Genomic DNA, 27,508 nt, shown 5'->3' on the forward strand with positions numbered 1-27,508 from the left:
GTCCTGGCAATATCCCTATAAATCTCCTCTATACCATCTATTGCAGTTACATTGTTGTCATTTTGTAGGAATCAGAAACGTACGCACTGTACTAACTGGTTTGTTCAATCAGCAATGCTGTGCTATCAACTATAAGACATTACATCGGAGTACAATTTTCTGCTCACCTGATGCATACATACATACTTCCTAATCAGATTCATTAGGTGGCAATGGAAAGCCAAGTTGATTTTTCTCCTCCTGTACCCAAATGTCATTGCATCAAATTGTAGTGACTCAGCTGGCCCAAGTCCACACCAACACTTTGAAGAAAGTTAAAAATCACACAACACCAGGTTATAGTCCAACAGGTTTAATTGGAAGCACACTAGTGTTCTTCCAATTAAACCTGTTGGACTATAACCTGGTGTTGTGTGATTTTTAACTTTGTACACCCCAGTCCAACATCGGCATCTCCAAATCATGAACACTTTGAAGAGCATTCTATCCAGACGCACCCATACTCTATCTCCATAATCCTGTATTTTCCATGGCTAATCCACCTAATCTGCATATCTTTGGACTGTGGGAGGAGACTTACACAGACAAGGGGTGAATGTGCAAACTCCACACACATAGTTGCCAGAGGCTGGAATCGAACCTGTGCCTTGGGATGCAAGCAGCAGTGTGAATGGCATTACTGAAATAAAAGGTGCACAAGGTGGTATTTTATAGCCATTGTGTGTGGTCTGCAAATGAAAACAGAATGATAAAGCAGAATACAAAATGGAAAGTGAAATGGTGATCGTACACACCCCCATGGCTCAGACTTTCAAAATTACTCACTGTTTATACACAAGCTGATAGTTACAAAATTAGATTTACATGTTTGGTGGAATATCTTAAGAGCAATTATTATGAAAAATAAATGGTCATTATTATGTTGTTGTTTGTGAGATCTTGCCATACGCCATATGCTATTTTGCACCATTTCAAACAAATAGCCCACCTGTAAAGCACTTTAGGACATCCTGAGATTGTATAAAGCTCTATATTGGCATAAGGTTTTTTCGTACAATTGCAATCCACTGCAATTAGAGAAAAGTACTGTGGTGTAAGGTGTGAAGTTTACATATTTTAATATTTATTTTAGAGTTTGGATTTTGTACTTGTGGCATGTGAGTTTTGTTCTCTCTCTGAAGGAATATAATGGTTAACCTGTAAGGCTTTCTGAAGCCATGGTTTATTTTCAAAGTATCGGCATGAGAGAAAGAGTTCTTGAAGTTTAATGGGAATTTGTTCATATTGGGAGAGTTTTTTTATGAGTGAGTAAAATAAACAGTGTAGTGTAGTGGACCTGAGCAGAAAATTGAGTATTTTCTTTTGGCTTATGGGATGCATTCATCGCTTCATGAAAGCTTTTGGTTTCATTTCAGTTTTGCAGAAATCCAGTTTGAGGCTGGATGTGTGAAACATTCTCCTGAAGAAGTGAGAGTTTAAAAATAGATTAAGAAATAGGTTAGTTTAGTCTAGGGAGTTTAGTTTAATGGCTCTAGACCTGAAGTGTTTAGTTAAAGTCTTGAAGGATTGTTTGAAACCCTGAAAGTTTAAACTTCATTGCATGAACACTCAAGATGGAGAGTTGAAGCATTGGTTAAATTTTTAATCTATAAATGTAATAGAGATGGGAATTCTGTCTGGTCTGAGTACTGTAAAGGGATACGGTCTGAATTACCAAGTGTAGTAGGTAATTGGAAAGCTGATGGAATGTTGGCCCGTATTTCAAGGGGAATAGTGTATCAGAGTAGGGAAGTCTTCACTGCATTTGTACAAGGTACTGTTCAGGCCACATTGGGAGTACTGAGGGTAGTTTTGGTCCCCTTTTTTTTAAGAAAAAAAGTTATGTCATTGGAGGCAGTTCAGTGTAGGTTCACTAAGATGATCCCTGGTATGGAGGGATTGACTTATGAGCAAACATTAAACAGGTCGGGATTCTACACATTGGAAATTAGAAGAATGAGACATAATTTCACTGAAGTATCTGGAATTCTTAAGGTGCTTTACAGGATTAATGCTGAGAGGGTGATTTCCCCCTCCCGGGAGAGTCTGGCACTAGAGAGTATAGTTTCAGAATTAAGGGGTGCCAATTTAAGATTGAGAGGAGGAAGAATTTCTTAGGGTTGGGAGTCTTTGGAACTCCTTGCACAGAGAACAGTGGGGACAGAGTCTTTCTGTGTGTGTTTAAGGCTGAGAGGGCTTCTTGATCAGTTGCAGAATCGAGGATTATGGGGAAGGGTCAGGAAGATGGATGTGAGGAATGTTGGGTCAGCAATGATCCTAGTGACTGGCAGAGCAGGCTCAAGGGATCGAATGGCCTACTCCTGGTCTTATAATGGGATTGTATTTACAGTGTGTTTCAAATTCTTTAAATTCGTGTTATATGTAAATATTTTGGTTTATTCTATTTTGATCACCATTTCTTTTGAGTATTAAACTTCTATTTTGTTGTTAAAAACAAACCTGCAACATTGCATGTTTGTATTTCAGTGAAAGACCACCTCATTAAAACTAAACTTTAAAAAAAAGTGGCCAATCAAAACAGATTTCAGTCTGGAATCTGACCTCTTCAGTAGTAATATCAGCTGGGGCCATAACAGGATGGACTGACTGATCCTGCGTGGAAAGGGAATGTACTGTAAGGAAAAGTTAAGAGGCAGACAATATATAATGATTAAACAGCCCATAACTTTGTATTAACAGTCATCTTTGCAATAGTATGTTGAATAAAGGGACATCTAGGTTTTTTTTTAATTCAGTGACTTTGGACATGACTGATAGATTTTGAAGTTCTTGGCTACGTGAGTGCACATCAGAAAATTCTGAGTGAACTGCTTTTTCTTTCCTGATGTGCACTTGGGATGTAGAAGTATTTAGCCACACTACCCTGAAGATTCTTCATTGATCAACGGAAGGTATGTTGCAAACAATACCAGAAATGATTTGTGTTTTTCTAGTGTCTTTAAGGCACTTCAAGGCAACATAATATTAAGAAAAGTATGACGCAGCCAGAGAGAGAGCACGATACGAGGTCAGGTGGCTAAAAACATAGGCAAAGGAGTAGATTTTAATATTGCAAGGGAGGAAAGTGAGGTGGTCACATTTAGGTAGGAAATTCCTAGGTTGGAACCTAGGCAACTGAAGACATGGCCAGCAATAGTGCAGCGATTAAAATTGGGCATGGCAAGATCCCAGAATTAGATTAATGTAGATCTCCTGGAAGATTGTGGGATTGGAGGAGTTTACAGGGATACAGAGAGGTGAGACCATGGAGAGATTTGAAAACCAGATGATAATTTTAAAGTTGTGATGATGTTTGATCAGGAACCAATGTATGTCAGCAGAGAAAATGCTTCAAGGACATCCTCAAAGCCTCTCTGAAAAATTGCATTAACCCCACCAACTCGTGGGACTCTATTGTCCAAGTGTCTAATTGCCCAAACCATACAGGAAGCATCCACAAAGGTGTCAATGATCTTGAGCATTTCTGACAAGTCCAGATGGAGGCCAAATGCAAACAGAAGAAGGAGCAACTCAAGCTTTCCACTAATCCACCTCATTAAACACCACCTACCTCACCTGTGACAGGTCAAAGTGCTTGAAAGTTATCCTCAATCTTAAGGGACTCCCTAAGGAGAAGGTGGTAGGTGAACAGGGCTTGGTGCAAGTTCAGGCACAGGCAATGGGATATGGCTGATCCAGGCCTACAGAAAGTAGAAACCTTATTACTGGATGTTGCTGTTCAAAGCCGTTTTTAAAGGAAATATTTCAGCAGTGTTATCATATCTCCCTGTGATGAGGATTAAACAAAAGAAGTAGAGTAGTGTGTAATATTGAGGTGTAATATTCTCTGATGTGATAGTGTTAAATTATTCTGTTTCATAATGCAAGTAATGTTCCGAATTATGTTTATCATTAAAGGTGAATAGAGATTACCCCAGTAGTGTGCACATATGCCTATATATGCTTCAAAATTGTAATGAGTTGTTATATCTGACAAAGGTCCTCAGTGAGTGTTACCCTGGCAAAGCGCACAGTGATGAAAATCCATGACGAGCCTTGGACAACATGGACCAACGTCCATTCTTTGGAGGCTGACTGTCCACCTGAGCAGACATTGGTGAACTTCACCACAGCCTTCAGTGTGCCAGTGCTTTGGTTCATCTGAGAAAGACTACATTCGAAGATCAAGGACTTCAACCCAGCACAAGCTCATGGTCTACACAGCAGTAGTGAGATTTCCCCTCCTACATGTGGACTGCGTACTGCAGGCATTTCTGAACCCTTGGAGCAGAACTATCAGTGTAACCTCCACAAATCTGCTGGCAGGATGGGCACACTGACATCAGTGTTTTTACACAGATCAACATACCCAGAATCAAAGCATTGACCCACGTTTGAACTGCTCTGTAGGCTGGGCCCATTATCCACATGCCTGACACAAGCTTCCAAGACAGCACGTACAGGTGTACATCTGGTGGATGAAGTGCAGCAAAATTACATCTGTCAGTTCTCTCAAACCTGTTTTCAGGACCCTTACGTTGTTTTTTTTTTTGCTGCTTCTGATATAATCGCGAGCAAAATTTCCAATCAGTAATCCATCTCTCTCCAAACCTCAACAGGGTATGCAATGAGTGACAGAAGGAAATCAGCAAATTGAGTATCAGTAATGTGAGAAAGCTGTATGTACTTGAACTAGGACTGGAAAATTCCATGGCATAACTAGCCTGGGGTGATCTGTCTATTGACTTTAGTGAGCTGAAATAACAAAGCAGTTTCTTGTAACATCGAGTTTGTTCCACTTTAGGGTTCCATGTCCAGTTATTCGGGACTTCTTTTCTATTTTCTGATATTATTCTTGCCTACCTGCTGAGTTTTCTTGGCACATTGTTTTTCCTAGAAATATTTTTTTGGTTTCATGTCCTCAGATCAAAGTATAAATAACTGCCTTTGGATGCTTTAGATGTTTGAGATAGGTGAATTTGAAAAAAGGATACAAGGCCAAATGAGAGTAACTTAAAACCTTCCTCCTCCTCCTGACCCTGTGATTTGGCTTTGGGTAAGCTCAATTCCTTAAATCACAGGCCTCTGATCATGTGCCTTTATGGGTCACACAGCTGAATATCATGGGGGGTGTCATGGGTTATTTATGATAACTAAACCATTCTAAATTATATGTCTTGAAATGCAGATGTCAACTCACCTTGATGCTTTTTAGGGTTGAACAAAGCACCCCCTTTCTCTTGTGTACCCCTGACTTCCCATGCCCCTTCATTTTCAACGTTGCCTTCAGCCATCTTGTCTCCAAGTTCTGGAATTCCATCTCTAAACCTCTATTCCCTTTTTTTAGACATTTCTTAAATGCCACTTCAATTATTTTAATGAGTCCTTTAGCTCAGCATTACTTCTTGCTTGATTATGCTTGAAATGCCTCAGAATAGTTACTATATAAGAAGCAAAATGCAAGTTGTGTTGGAAGGAGGTGGCTCTTCAACTTCACCTGCAGTGGCAAACACCTTTCCACTTTATCTCCTGGAAATGTGTTTCTGTGGGCTTGCTGAAAAATCTTCCTGTGCCCTGCCTCCAAACCCAGGCTTATCAGGGAAACCTTTGCGGAGTCGAGAAAACAGACCAGAGAACTGAAAGTAGGCAGCTACCTAAATTTTTTTTTAAAAGTCACACAGCAACAGGTTCAACTGGAAGCACTAGTTTTCGGAGCGCTGCTCCTTCAGATGGTTGTCACAACCACTTGATGAAGGAGCAGTGCTCCGAAATTTAATGCTTCCAATTAAACCTGTTGGACTATAACCTGGTGTTGTGATTTTTAACTCTTGTATACCCCAGTCCAACACTAGTATCTCAAAATCATGACCTAATTTTTTTTGCCTCATGCTGTACTCCTGGACTCCAATTGCAATGTCCTAGCTGCTGATCTCAATTGGCAATGAGGTAGTTTTGTTCAGCGTGACCTTCCTTATAGCTACAAACCAGTGTAGGAAGTTCCAGTGATCATGGGCTGCACAAGTTATATTATTCCGGGTTCTTACTCTTGTGTATCTCGTGCGTGCGGTTCAGGAAAGTCAGCCCTTGAACGTCAGTAGAGATTTTGACTAATAGGGCACTGCACACAAACTTGACACTGTCTTCCAACATTCACATTAAATGTACAAAGAGTCCCAGATTAATGAGCAGCGGTGGGAATTCTGTCTGGAATTCTTTTCTATTCCTAAGGCCAGTTGTAATGTTTCAGTTGTCGTACTGACTAAAAACCCTGTAGTTTTTCCAAGGTCTAGTTTTTTTTTAATGCTAGAATTGAGATTTCCATATTATTTGGCACCTCGCACTTTACTTTCATTATGTTCTCTTATATTTTGTTTTAACTTCATATTTGGAAATGTTGGATCAATTTTCACTTCAGGAAATCATTTTGACTAGGAGAAAAGAGCCTTCAAATGGGATCAGTGGCGCTGGTTGAACAGGTAGAGGCCCCACTACACAGAATTAGAATCTCTACAGTGTGGAAACAGGCCCTTCGGCCCAACAAGGCCACACCAACCCTCTGAAGAGTAACCCACCTAGACCCATTCCTCTTTCCTATATATTTGCCCTGACTAATACACCTAACGAACACATCCCTGTGGGCAATTTAGCATGGCCAATTGACCTGGCCTGCACATCTTTTGGACTGTGGGAGGAAACCGGAACATCTGGAGAAAACCCACGCAGACACAGGGAGAATGTGCAAACTCCACACACAGTGGCCCGAGGCTGGAATCGAACCCAGGTTCTTGTTGCTGTGAGGCAGCAGTGCGAACCACTGAGCCACCATGCTTCCCCTCCTTTCTCACAAATACATAAAGCTGTGCACCCTGAGCAGATCCCTGACGCATGTGGTAACCTTTAATTTCCAAGTTGAGTGGACCTTGACACTACCGGCTTTGTATATGCTAGTGTTCCAAACAAAAAGAAAACAAAGTAATGTTTCAAAGAACGGCTTTGTGTTTTTATCTGCAATCAAAATGGAAAATGCCCTACCCTCACCACCACACTTCCTCTTTAAGGACTTCCTGTGTTTACATCCCAACTGGGTGAAATTCAATGAGGTTGCTAAGTTGTATCATTTGTTGCCTGCAGACAACCTGCAAAATGCAATTTGAGATTAAGGCCTGCAAATCGTGACTGCCTTTTCACCACTAGAACAGGCAGGGACATGCCAGACAAATTTACTTGGCTTGTTTGTATAAATAGGGTCGGGTAAAATGTCTGTATGTCAAAACAAAACTCTTGAGTGGTTCAGGTATACTTACTGAATTTTTTTTATATAAATCAAATTGCAAACCATTGCCGTTTAAATGACCTGTGCTTAAATACAGTACAGTACCTTTTTGGACCTAGTCCAGGTTTCATTGTGAAATAGAAACTAGATAAGTATGTGAGTGTCGATACTTTGATAATATTAGATGATGGTGGATGAGATTAGGCTCACTTTGAATTTGGGCTAAATGGCCTGTTCCTGCGCTTTATAACACTTTGCAAAATAGGAAGAATATGCATTTTGCATTTTCTTTCAGATATTGCTTTAAGTAGAAGACTCAAGAAGTTCTAGATTCTATGTAAAAATGATCAAATTATCCCATCCTCCAAATAGATCAATGGGATGCGGATGTCAAGAAAATAGTTTGCAAAGTATGTCCACAAAGCTGTTGCTCTCTGTCATTACCTAATCCACTCCTTTGTTAGCTTCCACCTGAGTCTGCATGTGTTGTGGAGCATTCTCAATGATACAATTTTAAAATAAACGCGCAGAAGTGAAGTGGGGGCAGGTGTTCGTTTTGCTGTTCATCACCTTGGTGACCTGTTCCTTAGTTCAGATGCCTTCTTGCTGAACTCAATAACAAGGGCTCAGTAATTGGCAGACCTGTCTACTGCAGAAGTAAGTGGTAAAGCTATTTTCATTAATGGGGACCCTCGGAGGCCAGTATAACTGCTAAATAATTAATTCTTTGGGCCCTTGTTTCCTCCTCATGTTTTTTTCTGAGCAGGGGTTGAAGGTAAATGAATGTTCATTTTTGTGTAAATTTGCAGCCTGACCACTTTTCCCACCCCCGCCCATTCAAACATTCCATCGGGAATATAATTTTCCTTTCTGTTTGCATTTTCTCTACCTCGTGAATAAGGCCATTCACTGCAAGTAACAATCAACTCCACAAAGATATATGCTGCCAGAAAGCACTATGTTAATCAGCCAAATTGTGTGCAGAGATTTGAGAGATCCTGAGCCATACATTCCTTAAAACATTTAGGGTTAAACATTAATAAATAATGCTCTTCTGAGTCATAGGAGGCATTCGGTCCATCATACCTGCAAACAGTTTGATTACCTAATGCCATTCGCTTATGTTTTTCCCTATCGCTGCACATCACTTCTATCCAGATAACCACCCAGTGCTCTCTGGAAAGCTTCAATTGAACCTGCTTCCTCATGTCAAGCTGTGTATTCCATGCCCTATCTACTCACTTTGAGAAAACAATCCCATCACCCTTACTTTATGTGCACATCACTTTAAATCTATGCCCTCTTGATCTTTATTTTCTTTTATGAGTGGGAACAGCTCCTCCCTGTCTGCTCCATCCAACCCACTCATAATTTTGAAAACCTTGATCAAATCTCCTCTCAGCCTCCTTTTTCTCTGAGGAGAGCAGTTCGAATTTCTTTAGTCATCAGCAGATCTGAAGTTTCTCTTTCCTGTTGTTTGCTTCTGTTGTTACAAACAGCACATGACCTGACAGACAATAGGCAATGCTACAGGAGCTCGACCAGCTACAGAATAAAATCATGAGGTGCATAAAGCTTATGTTTTTAATTGCTTGTTTTGACATGTGATCTTCCACATGTGTGCTGCTAAAGTGATAATGGGGTTAAAGATGTGTTACCATTGAGTAATGTGCAGCAGAAATAGACCAGTCTTATGTCTGTAATCTCCTACTTAGGGTATTTACAAATCCTGTTGACCTTGAGGTCCACTGCTGCTAGTATATTATGGCCTGCTCAGCCCAGAACTGAAAAGAAAGATATGGTGAAACCTGTCCCTCTGGGAACATTTGATTAAATGACCACCTGTTTTTTGCTTTGTGCTTATTTGCTTTCTAGTTTAATTAATATTTTGTTGATTATGAAAGTAGAACACTGTTTATTTTGGGACATTTAATATGACAAAGCCTTACTTTACACTTCAATTTTTTTTTAAATGTGAGGCAATGGAGTTTAATCTATCTGTCTCAGGAAAAAGAACATAAAATTTTGATTAAAACCATGCAGTGTCTGGAAATTATTCCATTCCCCGAATTCTCTGCTCAATTCGGTCTTTTATTCCTCTTTTTTTCCCAATATGTAATTTATCCAAAACAGAACTTTCTTGAGCTATGAGGAATTCACTACTTCTGATTGTCATCCATGCTGCTTATTTTCTGTATGTCTTTTCTCTGGAAAATGTGTTAAATGAGGAATTAATTTTTTTTTATACCATCAAATAATGTGCTAGCAAAGACATCTGTCTGAACTTATCGTGTCCCATATATTTTCTCTAGGTCTTTCCTTACTCTCCAATTTGGGTCAAATTAATTACACATGTTTTTACTATGGTCTGTTGCTCTTAGACCACTTCTATGTATCAGAGATGTCGATATAGTCAATAACATGAGAGTTGATCATGGCTGCAAAATATCCCTCCAGGAACAGGCATCGACCCCTCTAACACTGAATATAAAATTGACCTACTGGTTTGGGTGACGTCTATTTTGAAATGGCGTCAGCATCTGATGCAAAACGTGGTATTTCTTTAACTCCTAGACATCTTCATGTCACGTCTATATTGCCTGTTTGATCTCTTGTGCTCAGTTATAAGCTACCAGTAAGTAAATCATTGATTATGGGATGGAAATTGAGGCTGGCCCCTAATAACTGAGGTAAGTACATTGTGGCTGAAAGTGGGTTAGAGAGGAGGCTAACCTATATGCCAAGTATATGCAAAAATCTGAGTTTCGGTGCTGGAAAAATGATGGTGTCTTATATGCTAGGTCTATTCATTTGCTGCAAATATTGCTGTAAAAGTAAATATGTGAGGAAATAATCAACTTTCTTTTCTTTAATATTCTGAAATGGTGAAATTGGTGGGTTTTTGTTTATATTGAATCTCGCACTAAAGAAATAGCAGCTGGTGTCTTCCTGCAGCTCCAACAGTTACTCCATGCTGGTCCCTTACCTTGTAAATGTTGTGAATCTTTCTTCTGTTTTTTCTAAACGTACGATTTCTGGCTCTACTGTACAGAAAGCTTTACTTCTCTTTTCCAAATTTAGTATGGATAATTTTGCTACATCTCCCCTCTATAACAGCTGCAAAGCCTTTGGTTGATTCAAGAAGTGGTCCCACTGTGGAGTTCATGTTAGATGTAAGCAATTAGAATCTACTGCATTCTGGGATTAAAGATACAGATTATTGTTGGCCCTGTAAAGTCATCTGATTTAATAATTGCGAGAAGAGCACAGGCCAGTATACGTGAACACTTCTTGATAATAACCAAATTGAATTAATGGCACAAATTATCGTGAATGATTATGATGTGGTAGGCATCACAACGATGTGGTTGCAGGGGATTCCGGACTGGCAGTTAAACATCCAAGGATTTACAACTTATTGAAAAGACAGGGAGGTGGGCGGGGGGGGGCAGGATTGCCTTGTTAGATAAGAGTGAAATTAAATCTATGGCACTGAATGACATAGGGTCAGATGATGTGGAGTCTGTGTGTGTGTGTGGAGTTGAGGAACCATGAAGGCAAAAAAACCATAATGGGAGTTATGCACAGACCTCCCAATAGTGGTCAGGACCAGGGTGCAAGATGTATCAGGAAATAAGGCATGTCAGAAAGGCAAATTCGCAGTGATCATGGGGGACTTCAATATTCAGGTGAACTGGGTGAATAATGTTGCTGGTGAATCCAAAGAAAGGGAATTCATGGAATGCTTACAGGATGGCTTTTTAAAACAGCTTGTGATGGAGCAGGCTATTCTGGACTTAGTGCTGTGTGATGAGTCAGACTTTAAAAAAGATCTTAAAGTTAGGGAATACTTTGGAGGTAGCGATCATAATATGGCAAAGTTCATTCTGTAGTTTGAAAGAGAGGGTAAAATCGGATGTAATGGTGTTATAGTTAAATAAAGGTAATTATAAGAGCATGAGAGAGGAACTGATGAAAATCTACTGGAAGCAGAGCCTACCAGGGAAGACAGAGTAACAGTTGCAGGAATTTCTGGGTGTAATTGAGGATACAGTAAAGAGGATCATCCCAAAGGAAAGAAAGATTATCTGGGCTGGGGGGGATTTGACAGCCTTGGCTGACAAAGGAAGTCAGGAAATGTATCAAAGTAAAAGAGAGAGCCTAGAAAATGGCCAAGAGCACTGGGAACTCAGAAGATTGGGAAGACTACAAAAACAAGCGGAGAATAACGAAGAGAGAAATAAGGAAGGTCAGGATCAAATATGAAGGTAAGCTAGCCAGTAATATTAGAAACGATAGTAAAGATTTCTTTCAATGCATCATAAACAAACGAGAGGCAGAAGTAGACATTGGGCCGCTCCAAATTGATGCAGGAAGGCTAGTGCTGGGAGATAAGGAAATAGCTGAAGAACTTAATAAATACTTTGTGTCAGTCTTCACAATGGAAGACATGAGTAATATCCCAAGAATTAAGGAGAGTCAGGGGGCAAAGTTGAGTATGGTAGTCATTACAAAAGAGGAAGTGTTAGAAAAACAAAAAGGTCTAAAAATTGATAAATCACCTGGTCCCAGATGATTGGAAAATCGCTGTTGTAACCCTCTTGTTCAAAAGATGAAGACAAAAGATGGAAAATTATGGCCAATTAACCTAACCTCGATTATAGGTAAAATTCTAGAATCCATCATTAAGGATGAGATTTCTAAATTCATGGAAGCGCAGGGTCGGATTACAACAACTCAACATGGATTTAGTAAGGGGAGGCCGTGCCTGACAAACCTGTCAGAATTCTTTGGAGGTAACAAGTAGGTTAGCCCAGGGAAACCCAGTGGATGTCATCTGTCTAGACTTCCAAAAGGCCTTTGATAAGGTGCCTCACGGGATGCTGCTGAGTAAGGAGAGGGCCCATGGTGTTCAAGATGAGCTATTGGCATGGCTTGAGGATTGACTGACTGACAGAAGGCAGAGAGTTGCAATAAAAGGTTCTTTTTCAGAATGGCATCTGGTGACAAATGGTGTCATGCAGTGTTCAGTTTTGGGCTTGCAGCTGTTCACTTTATATATTAATGATCTGGATGAAGGGACTGGGGGCATTCTGGTGAAGTTAATTGATGATATGAACTTAGGTGGACAAGCAAGTAGTGGTGAGGAGGTGACAGAAAGATTCAGGAGTGGTCCAGAAAATAGCTGATGAAATTCAACGTGAGGTCTTGCATTTTGGAAAAAAGAATACAGGCATGGACTATTTTCTAAATGGTGAGAAAATTCATAAAGCCAAAGTACAAAGGGATCTGGGAGTGCTAGTCCAGGATTCTCTAAAGGTTAACTTGCAGGTTGAGTCTGTGATTAAGAAAGTAAATGTAATGTTGTCATTTTTTTCTCGAGGGTTGGGATATAAAAGCTTCCGAGACTTTATAAAGCTCTAGTTAGGCCCCATTTAGAATACTGTGTCCAATTTTGGGCCCCACACCTCAGGAAGGACATACTGGCACTGGAGCATGTCCAGCAGAGATTCACACTGGTGATCCCTGGAATGGTAGGCCGAACATACGATGAACGGCTGAGGATCCTGGGATTGTATTCATTAGAGTTTAGAAGGTTGAGGGGAGATCTAATAGAAACTTACAAGATAATACATGGCTTAGAAAGGGTGGACGCTGGGAAGTTTCTGTTAGGTGGGGAAACTAGGACCCGTGGGCACAGCCTTAGAATTAGAGAGGGTCAATTTCGAACATAAATGAGGAGACATTTCTTCAGCCAGAGAGTGGTGGACCTGTGGAATTAATTGCCATGGAGTGCGGTGGAGGCTGGGATGTTTGGTATCTTCAAGACAGAGATCGATAAATCCTTGATCTCGCAAGGGATTAAGGGCTATGGGGAGAATGCGGATAAGTGGAGTTGAAATGCCCATCAGCCATGATTGACTGCTGGAGTAGACTCAATGGGCTGAATAGCCTGCCTTCCACTCCTATGTGTTATGGTCTTATGGAATGACTCTCCTGGAATAAGATGAAATTATTCTAGCATTTTCTGTTTTTGCTAGAAATACTCAACAGGTCTGACAACTTTTGCAGACACATTTATTTGCTTCATTAATTTTGCTTCAGCTTAATAATGACATAATGGTGTTCTTCTACTTTTCTGGCATTTACTATCTTCATCTTTCCTTCAATCTAGTTTTTTTAAATTCTCGCGCAAAACGTTGTATAAAATTCTCATGTTGAACTGTGAATATTGCTGCATTCCCTGACCTTAACCTCTGGATTTGGAGGCCTGGGTTCAAGCCCATCCTGCTCCAGAGATGTGAGATAACATCACTGAACAGGTTGATTAGAAAGTATCTATAACCAAAAAGGGTAAGAATATACAATTTTGTATATTCAATTTAATGTCTCAATTTTTTGATTTTTAAGCACTTTTGCTCCCCTTCTACTTTTCTATAGCTCTCATTATCATACATGTCCTGCTAGCAAGTAGAGTAACCAGCTCACAACATACTCCCAAACTTTTTACCAGTGACTTTTTCAACCATCTTTTTGATATTTCAGAAACGAAATATTAATGGAGTAACTCTGGTATGAAAGTGTTTCTATACTAACCAGAGAGCTGCACAACTGGGATGGTTGATGGATAATAACAGATGTGGGTCAGTACTTGACCAAACTGTGCCAGTGCGGCTGAGATTATGACCTCAGCCACATAGTCATCTTTGGTGTGAACCTGCGTCTTTGCTACTCTGTTGCAATGTGGCCCCGCAATATAGTTTGATCCCCTAATGAATTTCATCTTTTCCAAAGGTGAAAAGCTATTTTAGTTTTGTTAAGCCTTTTTCATTCAGAGGGTAATGCATTTTTTTTTTTGTTTTGTAAATTATGCAGCTCCTTCATTCCCAAGTTCATCAACCACCTCTTCAAGTGCAAGCCGATAAGTATGGTGGGAGCAGAACAGGTAAGATTTCTAGTGTCTCCATGGAATTAATTGCTTGAATATTTAGTTATTTTACTAAAATAATCAGCTTATTTTCAATTAGTTTCAAACATTTATTTTGCATTTTGTTCAGTAGCCCAGAGTTCTGGACTCCTAACTAGAACATGAATTTGCCTGTTTCAATTGAATGATGTTCATCTATTCTTGACTGGGGCAGCTGGGTTCAGGAACTTTGTTGACACCACATAGTTGTATCTATTAGAAACTGGGATTAAGAATGCAAATGTTTCTTATTTCCAATAGACCTTTCTTGTGATGCAAATCAAGGTCCTACAGTTGAAAGTGCATTGTTCTAACTTAGTAAAATAAATTGTCAATATTACAAAATGCATCTGTTATGTTTTCACATTTCCATTAGGTATAATCAGTACACTTTTGATTCAAAATGCTTGAGTTTCATTGAGTACATTGCTTGAATCTCCATAGGGCTGGTAAACTGATATATCGATACATTTGTTTCTCAACGCATGATTGCAAAGCAACATTAAAAGTGGCATCCTGGTATATATTCTATGTCAATTAATTCCCATTTCTTAAATGTAATAACAATATAAGAGCATCACAATGATGGGTAGTGTTGGAAACTCAGGTATATACCATTTTGTTCTTGGAATAATTGTTTAAAAAGCCCTGGAATTAAGAGTCCAATGATCACCATGAATTCATTGCCAATTGTTGGGAAAACCCATCTGGTTCACTAATGTCCTTTAGGAAGAGAAACTGTCATCCTTACCCAGTCCAGCCTACATGCAACTCCAGACCCATAGTGATGTGGTTAACATTTAACTGTCCTCTGGGCAGTTAGGGATGGGCAATGTATGCTGGCCTCTCCAACAACCCCCTCAGTCTCTGAAAGAATTATTTAAAAAATTTTTTGGAAATACTGCAGTATATTGAGCAAAATTCCATAATGAACCTGCCATGTGACTTGATAGTATATAACTGTAATTTTCATAGTACTGCACAGATATGGATATAAAGTGTATAAAATTTAATTCTGTGAGTGATCAGTGTCAATGGTTTTTGTAATGTAACTACTTAGGATCCTGGTGTTCAGTGTTATTTAGAAATACAGCATATAACCATGCATTTGAGAATGGGAAATAGGGTCAGTCTTTACTGTGTGTTCAAGGTGGATTGCTGATAACTGCTTTGTTTTGCCGTTGTGCTTTGTAATATTCTGCCAGACTTGAGCTCTCAAAGACAATATGTATTAGCTTTTGATCATAAGTGCAACCATTCTCTGGAGGAGCTACTTGTCTTCATTTTCTTAGTTGTGAGAAATGGATTCCAATTCAACCAGCAGAAGAGGATGAAAGCTTGTAGTCTCAGATGTATATCAAAGGGCACAAATAAAATACATTTCAACCATCTCTGTGAAGTTCCCTGATTTGGTTAATTACAGGAACAAATATTCCTGAGCGCCAGGACATCTATTCATGCTAAAAATATCTTAGCTGCATAAGGCTCTGCATATGTTAGGAGCAGTACAACAAACCAGATTTATCTGGGTAGCTCAGCACCTAAACATTAGTCACATTGCATGTCTTACTATTAATTAACTTGAATTTTTCTAATGTGTCTGCTTCCTCCTAATTTGCAAAATTGATCTCCAGTAATATTACCATTCAGAAATAAATAGACTAATAAATGGCTGAATATTTTTGAGATCTACCTGCAGACTATGGTCATAGTCATACAGCATGGAAACTGACCCTTTTGGTACAACTCGTCCATGTTGATTATGTTTCCAAACCAAACTAGTCCCGCTCCCTTGGCCCACTTTGTCCCATATCCCTCCAAACATTTCCTACTCTCCCGTCTGCATTATGGAAAATCAGATCACTAACGCTGTCCTCCTCCTCCCAGCTTCCAAGCAGAAATTGAAGCTTAAGGACTCAGTATAGAAAGTAGTGCAGGGTTGATCCGAGGCGATGGAAGAACTTCAATGTGACTGCTTAGAGTTGGTGAACTATATTAAAGAACTCAGTGGCCAACCTAAATGAGCATGCCACCACTGCCACCAACTTCTTTAAGTGTGTAGAAGACTGAATGCCGTAAAAGCTAATTCAAATGTTCCTCAGCTGTAAACCATGGATGAATCAGGAGATCCACTCCCTCTGAAGTCCAGGTTTGAAGCATACAGAATAGGCAACCCTGACTAAACAGGAAATTGGGTATGACTTTCGTAAGGCCACCAGAGGGGCCAAGAGGCAATACCAAACTAAGATTGAAACAGAGACCAACCACATGGACACCTATCATTTGTGGCAAGGCTTACACAACATAATGGGCTACAAAATGAAGTCAGTCTCAATCACTGGCAACAGTATATCCCTAATCGATGAGCTCAGTGCTTGCTTTGAACAGAAGGTCAGTGAAACGGTGTCACTCATCCCAACAGTGTTCAGATGCATCTATCCCCACAGTCACCAACAAGGACCTTAGATCGGCCTTCTTGAGAGTAAACCCATGGAAAACAACTGGCCCAATAGAGTCCCCAGCCATGCACTCAGATCCTGTGCGTACCAACTGGTGGGAGTATTTGTAGACATCTTTCACCTCTCCCCTACTATAATCTGAAGTCCTCACCTGCTACAGGAACACCTCTATCGTCCCGGTGTCAAAGAAATATCATACAGCGTACCTCAATGACTACCAGCCGGTGGCTCTGACCTCCGTAATTATAAAGTGCTTCACGAAGTTAGTCATGGTTCACACCACCTCCAGCCTACCAAATTGCCTTGATCCTTTGTAATTTTTCTTCCGGCACAACAGGTCCATGGCAGATGCCATCTCCCTGGCTCGACGCTCATCCCGGGACGTTGCATCGTAACGATATCTTCTTCTGACTCCTACTCATTGACAGTTCCACCTTCGGCACCATAATTCCAAATAAACTCCTCTCTAAACTGAGATTTAGATCTCTGCTTCCCTATCTGTAACAGAATCCTCTGACCCATACACCGCAATCAGTAAGAATAGGCAATGACACCACCTCCGCGATAATTCTCAACATAGGTAATTCACGATGGAGGATGGGAAAAATTTCTGGCTGTAACAGGCTGCTCTTTTTTTTTTGAGGTATTTTAGGTGTTGGAAGTGATTTTCTCGAAGTCCAGGAGCAGCAATTACTGTTTATGTGCTGTTGCAATTGCTTTGGAACTTTGGGGAAAAAAAAGTCAAAGCAACAGCACTTTTAAAAGGGAGAAAGACAGACAAAGGCAACAAGCACATGGTCGGTAAGGGGGGGTGGGGGGGAGGGGGGGGAGGGGGGGGGGGGAGAGAGGAGAGAGAGAGAGAGAGAGAGAGAGAAAGGAATCCACACTGCTAATTGATGCAGCAGTGAATCTGTGCAGTTACTGCCTCTGCTGTTTGAATTCATGTATCACTGAGTGTGTCTAGGAAAACTTACCAAACACAACTGAAATTCACAACTGATCTTGGAGAAACCTGTTTGGGAGAGGTCACAATACAGAAACAGATAAGTGAATAGTTTTAAGTATAGCCTTGTTGTAAATCTACAATAGTGAGTAGAGTGGGTTCTTCCTTGATTATATGTTTTTTATTGGGATCTGTCTCAATTTAAATGTTAAAAATATAATCCATAAGTATTAAGTTAGCCTGAAGCAGTGTTTTGTAGAACTATAAGACGGTACTATTTTCTGGGTCTGTAGGTTGGAAAGAGCAAAATGGCCTTTAGTGGAGTGATATGCCCTCCTGGTCAGATGTGGGAGTTTCAGGAGAGTTTAAGGGTTACTGAGGATTATATCTGCAATAAATGTTGGTTGCAATTCCTGTCAGGTTGAACAGATCAATTGGAGCTACCGTTAGAGGCAATGAGGAATTTGCAAGAGCTAGCGGGTGTGACGGACAGCAATTAAAAGAAGGGAAAAAAGCCGCAGATACGGTCAGGTAGATGGGTTAGCTCCAAGATAGGTAGGCATGTAGTACAGGAGTCTTCTGTGGCTATCCCCATTTTCAAACAAGTGTGCTGTTTCTGAAAACGTCGGGGGTGATGGACTTACAGGGGAATGTAGCACGAACAGCCATGTTTCTGGTATCAAGACTGATGCTAATGAGGGATACATTGGGTTCTTAGCAATCGATTGTGTTACAGGACTCTAGTCAGGGGCACAGACAGCCAGCAGAGAAAAATCAGAATGGTGTGTTGCTTGCCAGGATCAAGGATGTCTCGGTGCAGATTTTTCTCAAAGGGGAGAAGAATCAGCATGAGGTCATTGTACACATTGGTATCAATGACACAGGAAGGGAAAAGGATGAGATTCTGAAGGGAGAATATAGAAAGTTAGGCAGCTATCTGTAAGAATAATAGGCTGGTTGTAGTTGGGGATTTTAACTTTCCAAACATAGACTGGGACTACCATAGTGTTAATGGTTTAGATGGAGAAGAATTTAAGTGTGTACAAGAAAATGCACTGATTCGTAAGTGGATGTACCTATGAGAGAAGGTACAAAACTTGACCTCCTCTTGGGAGATAAGGCAGGGCAGGTGACGGAGGTGTCAGTGGGGGAGCACTTTGGGGCCAGCGACCATAATTCTATTAGATTTAAAATAGTGATGGAAAAGGATAGACCAGATCTAAAAGTTGAAGTTCTAAATGGGAGAGACGCCAATTTTGACGGTATTAGGCAAGAACTTTCAAAAGCTGATTGGGGGCAGATGTTCGCACGTAAAATGACGGCTGGAAAATGGGAAGCCTTCAGAAATGAGATAACGAGAATCCAGAGAAAGTATATTCCTGTTAGGGTGAAAGGAAAGGCAGGTAGGTATAGGGAATGCTGGATGACTAGAGAAATTGAGGGTTTAGTTAAGAAAAAACAAGGAAGCACATGTAAGGTATTGACAGGATAGACAGAGTGATTCCTTAGAGTATAAAGGCAGTAGGAGTATAGATTAGATTAGATTAGATTAGATTACTTACAGTGTGGAAACAGGCCCTTCGGCCCAACAAGTCCACACTGCCCCGCCGAAGCGTAACCCACCCTTACCCCTACATCTACATCTGCATCTACCCCTTACCTAACACTACGGGCAATTTAGCATGGCCAATTCACCTGACCTGCACATCTTTGGAGTGTGGGAGGAAACCGGAGCACCCGGAGGAAACCCACGCAGACACGGGGAGAACGTGCAAACTCCACACACAGTCAGTCGCCTGAGGCGGGAATTGAACCCGGGTCTCTGGCGCTGTGAGGCAGCAGTGCTAGCCACCGTGCCGCCCACACTTCACAGGGAAATCTGGAGGGCAAAAAGGATTTGGCAAATAGAATTAAGGAGAATCCAGTAGGTGTTTACAAATACATTAAGGACAAAAGGGTAACTAGGGAGAGAATAGGGCCCGTCAAAGATCAGCAAGGCGGCCTTTGTGTGGAGCCGGAGGAGATGGGACAGGTCCTAAATTAGTATTTTGCATCAGTATTTACTGTGGAAAAGGATATGGAGGATATAGACTGTAAAATGTCCATATTACAGAGGAGGAAGTAATGGTTGTCTTGAAACGCATACAGGTGGATAAATCCCCAGGACCTGGGCATCAGGTGTATCAAGAACTCTGGGAAGCTAGAGAAGTGATTGCTGGGCCTCTTGCTGAGATATTTGTATCATCGATAGTCACAGGTGAGGTGCCAGAAGACTTGGAGGTTGGCTAATGTGGTGCCACTGTTTAAGAAAGGTGGTAAGGAGAAGCCAGGGAACTATAGACCAGTGAGCCTGACGTCGGTGGTGGGCAAGTTGTTCGAAGGAATGCTGAGGGACAGGATATACATGTATTTGGAAAGGCAAGGACTGATTAGGGATAGTCAACATGGCTTTGTGTGTGGGAAATCATGTCTCTCAAACGTGATTGAGTTTTTTGAAGAAGTAACAAAGAGGATTGATGAGGGCAGAGCGGCAGATGTGATCTATATGGACTTCAGTAAGGTGTTTGACAAGGTTCCCCTTGTCAATGGGAGACTGATTAGCAAGGTTAGATCACATGGAATACAGGGAGAACTAGCCATTTGGATACAGAACTGGCTCAAATGTAGAAGACAGGGTGGTGGAGGAAGGTTGTTTTTCAGACTGGAGGCCTGTGACCAGTGGAGTGCCACAAGGATCGGTGCTGGGTCCTCTACTTTTTGTCATTTACATAAATGATTTGGATGCAAGCATAAGAGGCACAGTTAGTAAGTTTGCAGATGACACCAAAATTGGAGGTGTCGTGGACAGTGAAGAAGGTTACCTCAGATTACAACAGGATCTTGACCAGATGGGCCAATGGGCTAAGAAGTGGCAGATGGAGTTTAATTCAGATAAATGTGTGGTGCTGCATTTTGGGAAAGCAACTCTTAGCAGGACTTATGCACTTAATGGTAAGGTCCTAGGTCGTGTTGCTGAACAGAGACCTTGTAGTGCAGGTTCATAGCTCCTTGAAAGTGGAGTTGCAGGTAGATAGGGTAGTGAAGAAGGTGTTTGGTATGCTTTCTTTTATTGGGCAGAGTATTGAGTACAGGAGTTGGGAGGTCATGTTGCAGCTGTACAGGACATTGGTTAGGCTACTGTTGGAATATTGTTTGCAATTCTGGTCTCCTTCCTATGGGAAAGATGTTGTGAAACTTGAAAATGTTCAGAAAAGATTTACAAGGATGTTGCTAGGGTTGGAGGATTTGAGCTATCGTTAGAGGCTGAACAGGCTGGGGCTTTTTTCCCTGGAGCGTTGGAGGCTGAGGGGCCTTATAGATGTTTACAAAATTGAGGGGCATGGATAGGGTAAATAGGCAAAGTCTTTTCCCTGGGGTGGGGGAGTCCAGAACTAGAGGGCATAGGTTGAGGGTGAGAGGGGAAAGATATAAAAGAGACCTAAGGGGCAACTTTATCACAGAGGGTGGTACGGGTATGGAATGAGCTGCCAGAGGAAATGGTGAAGGCTGGTACAATTGCAACAGTTACGAGGCATTTGGATGGGTATAAGAATGGAAGGGTTTGGAGGGATATGGGCCGGGTGCTAGCAAGTGGGACTAGATTAGGTTGGGATAGCTGGTCAGCATGGACGAGTCGGACCAAAGGATCGGTTTCCGTACTGTACATCTCTATGACTATGACCAGTGCCCTACAAGGCTGCATACCCATCCCCCTACTCTACTCCTTATATATTCATGACTGTGCAGCCAAGTTCCACCCCAACTCCATTTACAAGTTTGCTGATGACATTAATATCGTAGGTTGGATCTCAAACAATGACAAGACAGAATACAGGAAAGAGATTGAATACTTAGTGGCATGGTGTAAAGATGACTATCTCTCCATCGATCTCAGCAAAATGGGGGAGTTGGTCATTGACTTCAGGAAGTGGAGGGGAGGGCAGACCCCTGTCTGTATCGATGGTGCAGAGTATTAAATTCCTGCGAGTTATGATCGCCAGCAATCTGTCCTGGTCTACCCAAATTGACATGACTGTTGAGAAAGCACAACAACGTCTCTGCTTCCTCGGGAGGCTAAGGAAGCACGCAATGTCCACAAAGACCCAAACCAATTTTTATAGATGCACCATTGAAAGCATTGTATGGCAACTGCATGGTATGAACACAGCCCTGTCCATCACACGAGCCAGCCTTCCACCTATTTACTCTATCTATACTTCCAGCTACCTCGGGAAAGCAGCCAACATAATTGAAGAGCCTTTCCACTCCGGTTATACTCTCTTCCATCCTCATCCATCAGACATAAGATATAAAAGTTTGAATGCCTCGACAAATAGATTAAAAAACAGCTCCTTCCCCACTGTTAGACTTTGTTGATGTTAATTCTGATCTGTTCCTCTGCAGCTATAATAGTGTATTAAGCACTCTGTTCTACTACCCTGATGCATTTTGTATGTTATGATCTGCCTGTATAAGTATATAAAACAACACTTTTCACTGTATCTTGGTGAATCTTTTCAGAACCCTCTCCATTTAATAACAATCTTCCTATGGCTGAATAACCAGAATTGCACACAGTAATCCAGAAGAAGTGTCACCAACATCCTGTACAATCTCAACATGACATCCCAACTCCAATACGTGAAGGTCTGAGCAATTAAAGTAAACATGTTAAATGCCGCCTTAAATACCTTGTCTACCTGTGACACAATTTCAAAGGACTATGTACCTGAATCTCGAGGTTTCTGTGGTTCTACAACACTATCCAGGGCCCTACTGTTAATTGTATAAGTCCTGCCCGTGTTTGTATTACCAATATGCAACACCTTGCATTTATTCAAATTAAACTTCATCTGCCACTCAGCCCATTGACCTAATTGATCAAGATCTCTTTATAATCTTTGATAGCCTACTTTCTGCTATACCACCAATTTTGGTGTAATCCCCAAATTTACTAACCATATCTGCTAAATACTCATCTAAATCATTTACATAATGACAAACAAAAGTGGCCCCAGCACCGATCCCTGTGGAATGGTCACTGATCATAGGCCTTCAGTCTGAAAAACAATCCTCCACCACCACCCTCTGTCTCCTACCATAAAGCCATATGTCTCCAGTTGGCAAGCTCTCTGAATTCCATGTGATCTAACTTTACTAATTAATCTATCATGCGGAACCTTGTCAAAGGCTTTACTGAAGTCCATGTTAACGATGTCTACCGCTCTGCCCTCATCAATCCTTTTGGTTACTTGCTCAAATAAACTCAGTCAAGTTTGTGAGACATGATTTCCCTTGTACAAAGCCATGCTGACTATGGATGCAGCTGTTTATTCCATCAGAGCATTGCATATCTGTAGGTTTCTCTGTTTGCTTGTTACAGCAACATTCTTTGTGTGAATGGTATGGTTGAGGGATTGGCTTTCAACAGCTCAGCTGTTGACTATGGCTACAGCTGTTTATGGACAGCTCCTAGTGTTTTTATAGTGGAGAATTCTGACTACGTCGTTACAATCCTGTCGATTTAATTTCATGAGGCACTGATACCCAAGACGTGATTTCACATTGCTGTATGTTTAAAATTTGTTTGAAGTCTCTCTGGAAATGGAAAGTTTTGATTTTCTTCTATTTAATAGATTTTTATTTAAAAAGCAGTGCACATGGAGTTGTGTATCACTGTTCATGCTTAACGTTTTTCAAAGCCTAATCCTATTGAGCTTGATAATGCATGTTTCTAAAGTCATCTTATCACAGCCACCATTGATCAGTCATTTATGGCACAGCTGTATAGATCAATATCAAATTATAGATTTATAGAGTTATAGAGTCGTACAGACAAAAACAGGCTGTTTGGTCGAACCAGTCCATTCCGAACATAATCCCAAACTAAACTAGTCTCACCTGCCTACTCCTGGCCATTATCCCTCCAAACCTTTCCTGTTCATATACTTATTGAAGTATCTTTTGAACTTTGTAATTGTACCCACATCCACTAATTCCTCAGGAAGTTCATTCCACCTCCTGTGTAAAAGAAAAACGATTCCCCTCATGGCTTTTAAAAAAAATTCTCTCCTCTCACCTTAAAAATGTTCCCCCATAGTCTTGAAATCCCTCAACCTTGGGAAAAGACAATTGCCACTAACTCTATCTATACACCTCATGATTTTATCATCTTTAATAAGGGTATCTCAAACTCCTATGCTCCAGTGAAAATAGTCCCAGCCTTTCTTATAAGTCAAACATCCTGGTAAATCTCTTCTGAACCCTCTCCGGCTTAATAGTATCCTTTCTACAACTGGGCGACCAAAACTGGACACAGTATCCCAGAAGAGACCTCACCAATGTTTTGTACAACCTCAACATAATTTCCCAATTCCTGCTCACAATTATCGAACATAGAAAAAGTACAGCACAGAATAGGCCCTTTGGCCCACGATGTTGTGCCAAGATTTAATCCTAATGTAAAATCTAGTAACTTAACCTACACACCCCTCAACTCATTGCTACCCTTATGCATGTCCAGCAGTCGCTTAAATGTCCCCAGTGACTTTGCTTCCACCAGTACAGCTGGCAGCGCATTTACATGCATTCACAACTCTCTACATAAAGAACCTATCTCTGATCCTTTATACCTTCCTCCTAATATCTTCAAACTATGACTTCTCTGACCAATCAATCCTGCCCTGGGGAAAAGTCTGGCTATTGAGTCTATCTATTCCTCTCATTATATTGTCTCGATCAGATCTCCTCTCTTCCTCCTCTCCAGAGAGAAATGTCTGAGCTTATTCAACCTTTCTTCATAAAGCAAGCCTTCCAGTCCAGGTAGCATCCTGGTAAACCTTCTTTGCACCCTCTCCAAAGCCTCTGTATCTTTCCTATAGTAGGGCGACCAGAACCGGACACAGTATTCCAAGTGTGGTCTCACCAGGGACTTATAGAGCTGCAGCAAAACCTCGTGGCTCTTAAACTCGATCCCTCTGTTAATGAAAGCCAAAACACCATATGCTTGCTTAACAATCCTATCTACTTGGGTGGCAACTTTGAGGGATCTATGTACTTGCAGACCCAGATCCCTCTGTTCCTCCACACTGCCAAGAATCCTGTCTTTAATCCTATATTCAGCATTCGAGTTCGACCTTCCAAAATGCATCACTTCGTATTTATCCAGGTTGAACTCCATCTGCCATTTTTCAGCCCAGCTCTGCATCCTGTCTATGTCGTGCTGCAGCCTACAGTAGCCCTCTATACTATCAACAACATCTGCAACCTTTGTGTCCTCTGCAAATTTACTAACCCACCCTCAACCTCCTCATCCAAGTCATTTATTAAAAACTACAAAGAGCAGAGGCCCAAGAATAGAGCCCCGCAGGACCCCACTCAACATTGTCCTCCAGGCAGAATGCTTTCCATCTACAACCACTCTGACTTCTGTCAGCCAGCCAATTCTGAATCCAGCTAGCCAAATCCCCCTGTATCCCCTACTTCCTGACTTTATGAATGAGCCTACCATGGGGAATCCTATCAAATGCCTTGCTGAAAAAGAGTTTTTAACCATCAACCATCAGAGCTACAGTTCTCTGCACTCATGTCTGAAGATGTGAAAATCCATTAGGGGCCCATTCCTGAATAATATCAATAACTCACCCTGTAGGATACCCAGTCGTCTAGGCCGGTCAGTAGGATGGTCACTTGGATAAGGTACCAATGGTGGAACTGGTATTTACCTGAGGAGGAAAAGCATTGAATGGCATGTATCATGTGTTTCCAATCGCCTTTGGTAAAACATATAAACTGTTTAATTTTCTGGCTGAGATTTTAAATAAATGCCTAAAAGAAAGCACCAAACATGTGAAGGAATTATCTTGTACTTTCTGATGTGCTGATGCAGTCTGTCTTCCAATAAAAAATATTGGAGTTATGTCGACTTGTGGAATAATGTTCAATCTTGAATCCTCAGACACTGAAGCAGTCTATGTCCAAATGCAGCAAGATCCAGCCAATGTCCAGAGTTGACCTGACAAATGGCAAGTAATGTTCATGCCATAGCAGTGCCACGCAATGGCCGTCTCCAACAAGAGAGAATCCAACCATCTCCCCATGACATTCAAGGCATTACTTTTGCTGAATCCCCCATTATCAAATTCCTGAGGGTAACTATTGACCAGAAATTGTACAGGACTAGCCATATAAATGCTGTGGACAAAAGTAGGTCAGAGACTAGAAATCCTACAATGAGTAACTTGTTTCTTCTATCCCTCAAAATCAGCCCACTGTCTGCACAATACAATTCAGGAATGTGAGAAAATACTCCCCGCTGGCCTGGTTGAGTGTAATTCCAAGAACATTTGAAAAGCTTGACACTATCCAGCACAAAACAGCCATCTTTATTGGAAACACACCCACAGATATTCACAGCCTACACCATTGATACTCTGAAGTAGCAGTGTGTATCATCTATAAGACGCAATGCAGAAATTCTGCATGATTCCCTAGACAGCACTTCCCAAACCTGATGACCACTACCATCTAGAAGGATAAAGACAGGAGATACGTGGGAACATCCACCACCTGCACATTCCACTTCAAATCACTCCCTATCTTGTTTTGGAAATGTATAGCCATTTCTTCAGTGTCAATGGGTCAAAATATTGGAACTCCCTCCCTAACAGCACTGTCTGAGACCGCAGGAGTTCGAGAAGGCAGTGCCCCATCACCACTTTGAGGACAACTAGGGATGGGCAATAAATACTGGGCCAGCCGATGATGCACACATCCCATTTTTTAAAAATTCTTAACTTTGGGATAAAATTAATCTTGTCTGAGCTTTAGATTTGAAAGAGCTGTCAGTAAGTTTGGGAGGTCATCAACCTAGAATTCTCCACACAAAAAGAATAAGACATAACTCTTCATCAATGCAATCCAAATAATGGTGATCTTTAGATCAGCGCAGATACAGACTCTTCAGTCCAACTCGTCCATGCCGACTAGATACCCTAAATTAATCTAGACTGGGACAACACATCCATCCTAGTACAAGCCAAACAGAGAGAGACACAAAGATTCCTAGAAAGCATGGCATTCCAATTGGAACTCTCTCAACAAACACAGTGACTTGGATTCCATTTACCACTCCCTGAGAAAAAGAACAGGAAATGACATCACCAACCCAAAGAAGCCCAAATATATAAAAAGAAAGCAGGAATCATGTACACTGCTTCGCCTGAGGCCCACTGAAGACGTTACCTAGTAGGGTGACAAAACATCTGGAAATGAACCTCCCAGCTCAGCAAGCAAACCTATGTCCAAATGTTATAATTGTACCAGCCTCCACCAATTCCTGTGGCACCTCCTTCCATATGCGCACTATCCTCTGCATGAAAAAGGTGTCCCTTAGATCCAGTTGAAAGTTTTTATTGAAGACTGAATCCTCCCCAGAGTCTTTGGTGCTCATCTTTACAGAAAAACAGGAAGAATAGCTGAATTGGCATAAAGCTGCCAAGTTAATATCTCTGCCTAGGTAATGAACCATGCCCCCTTCCACTCTAACCCCTGAGACAAAGAACATGAAAAGAAATCTTTAACAATTAAATAAAGCTATCAATCACTCTATGGTTCAAAGATTTAAGGCTAGATTCCCACAACCTGTTTCTACCGTTCTCCAACTTTGATCTCAAACCTGCTTCCTTTAGGTAATTTTTAGCAGACGGTGTACAGAATTACAAGGTGAATGCCTACCCTGTAAGCATGCAAACATAGCAAAAAGTTAACATTTGCCAGATTCTATGGGT

The 27,508-nt window shown here is 41.1% G+C and overlaps 1 protein-coding gene across 2 annotated transcripts in view; it reads left to right on the forward strand.

Moving 5' to 3' along the window:
* Window positions 1-27,508, forward strand: part of vps53 (VPS53 subunit of GARP complex) — a 230,504-nt gene that overhangs the window by 163,601 nt on the left and 39,395 nt on the right. For both annotated transcript variants that reach the window (XM_072589817.1, XM_072589818.1), the window contains one exon: window positions 14,189-14,258. In XM_072589817.1, the coding sequence (XP_072445918.1) occupies window positions 14,189-14,258 (70 nt within the window). The remainder of the gene's footprint in view (window positions 1-14,188; window positions 14,259-27,508) is intronic.

The sequence above is a fragment of the Chiloscyllium punctatum genome, chromosome 19 (genome assembly GCF_047496795.1).
Source record: "Chiloscyllium punctatum isolate Juve2018m chromosome 19, sChiPun1.3, whole genome shotgun sequence".
NCBI lineage: Eukaryota > Metazoa > Chordata > Chondrichthyes > Orectolobiformes > Hemiscylliidae > Chiloscyllium > Chiloscyllium punctatum.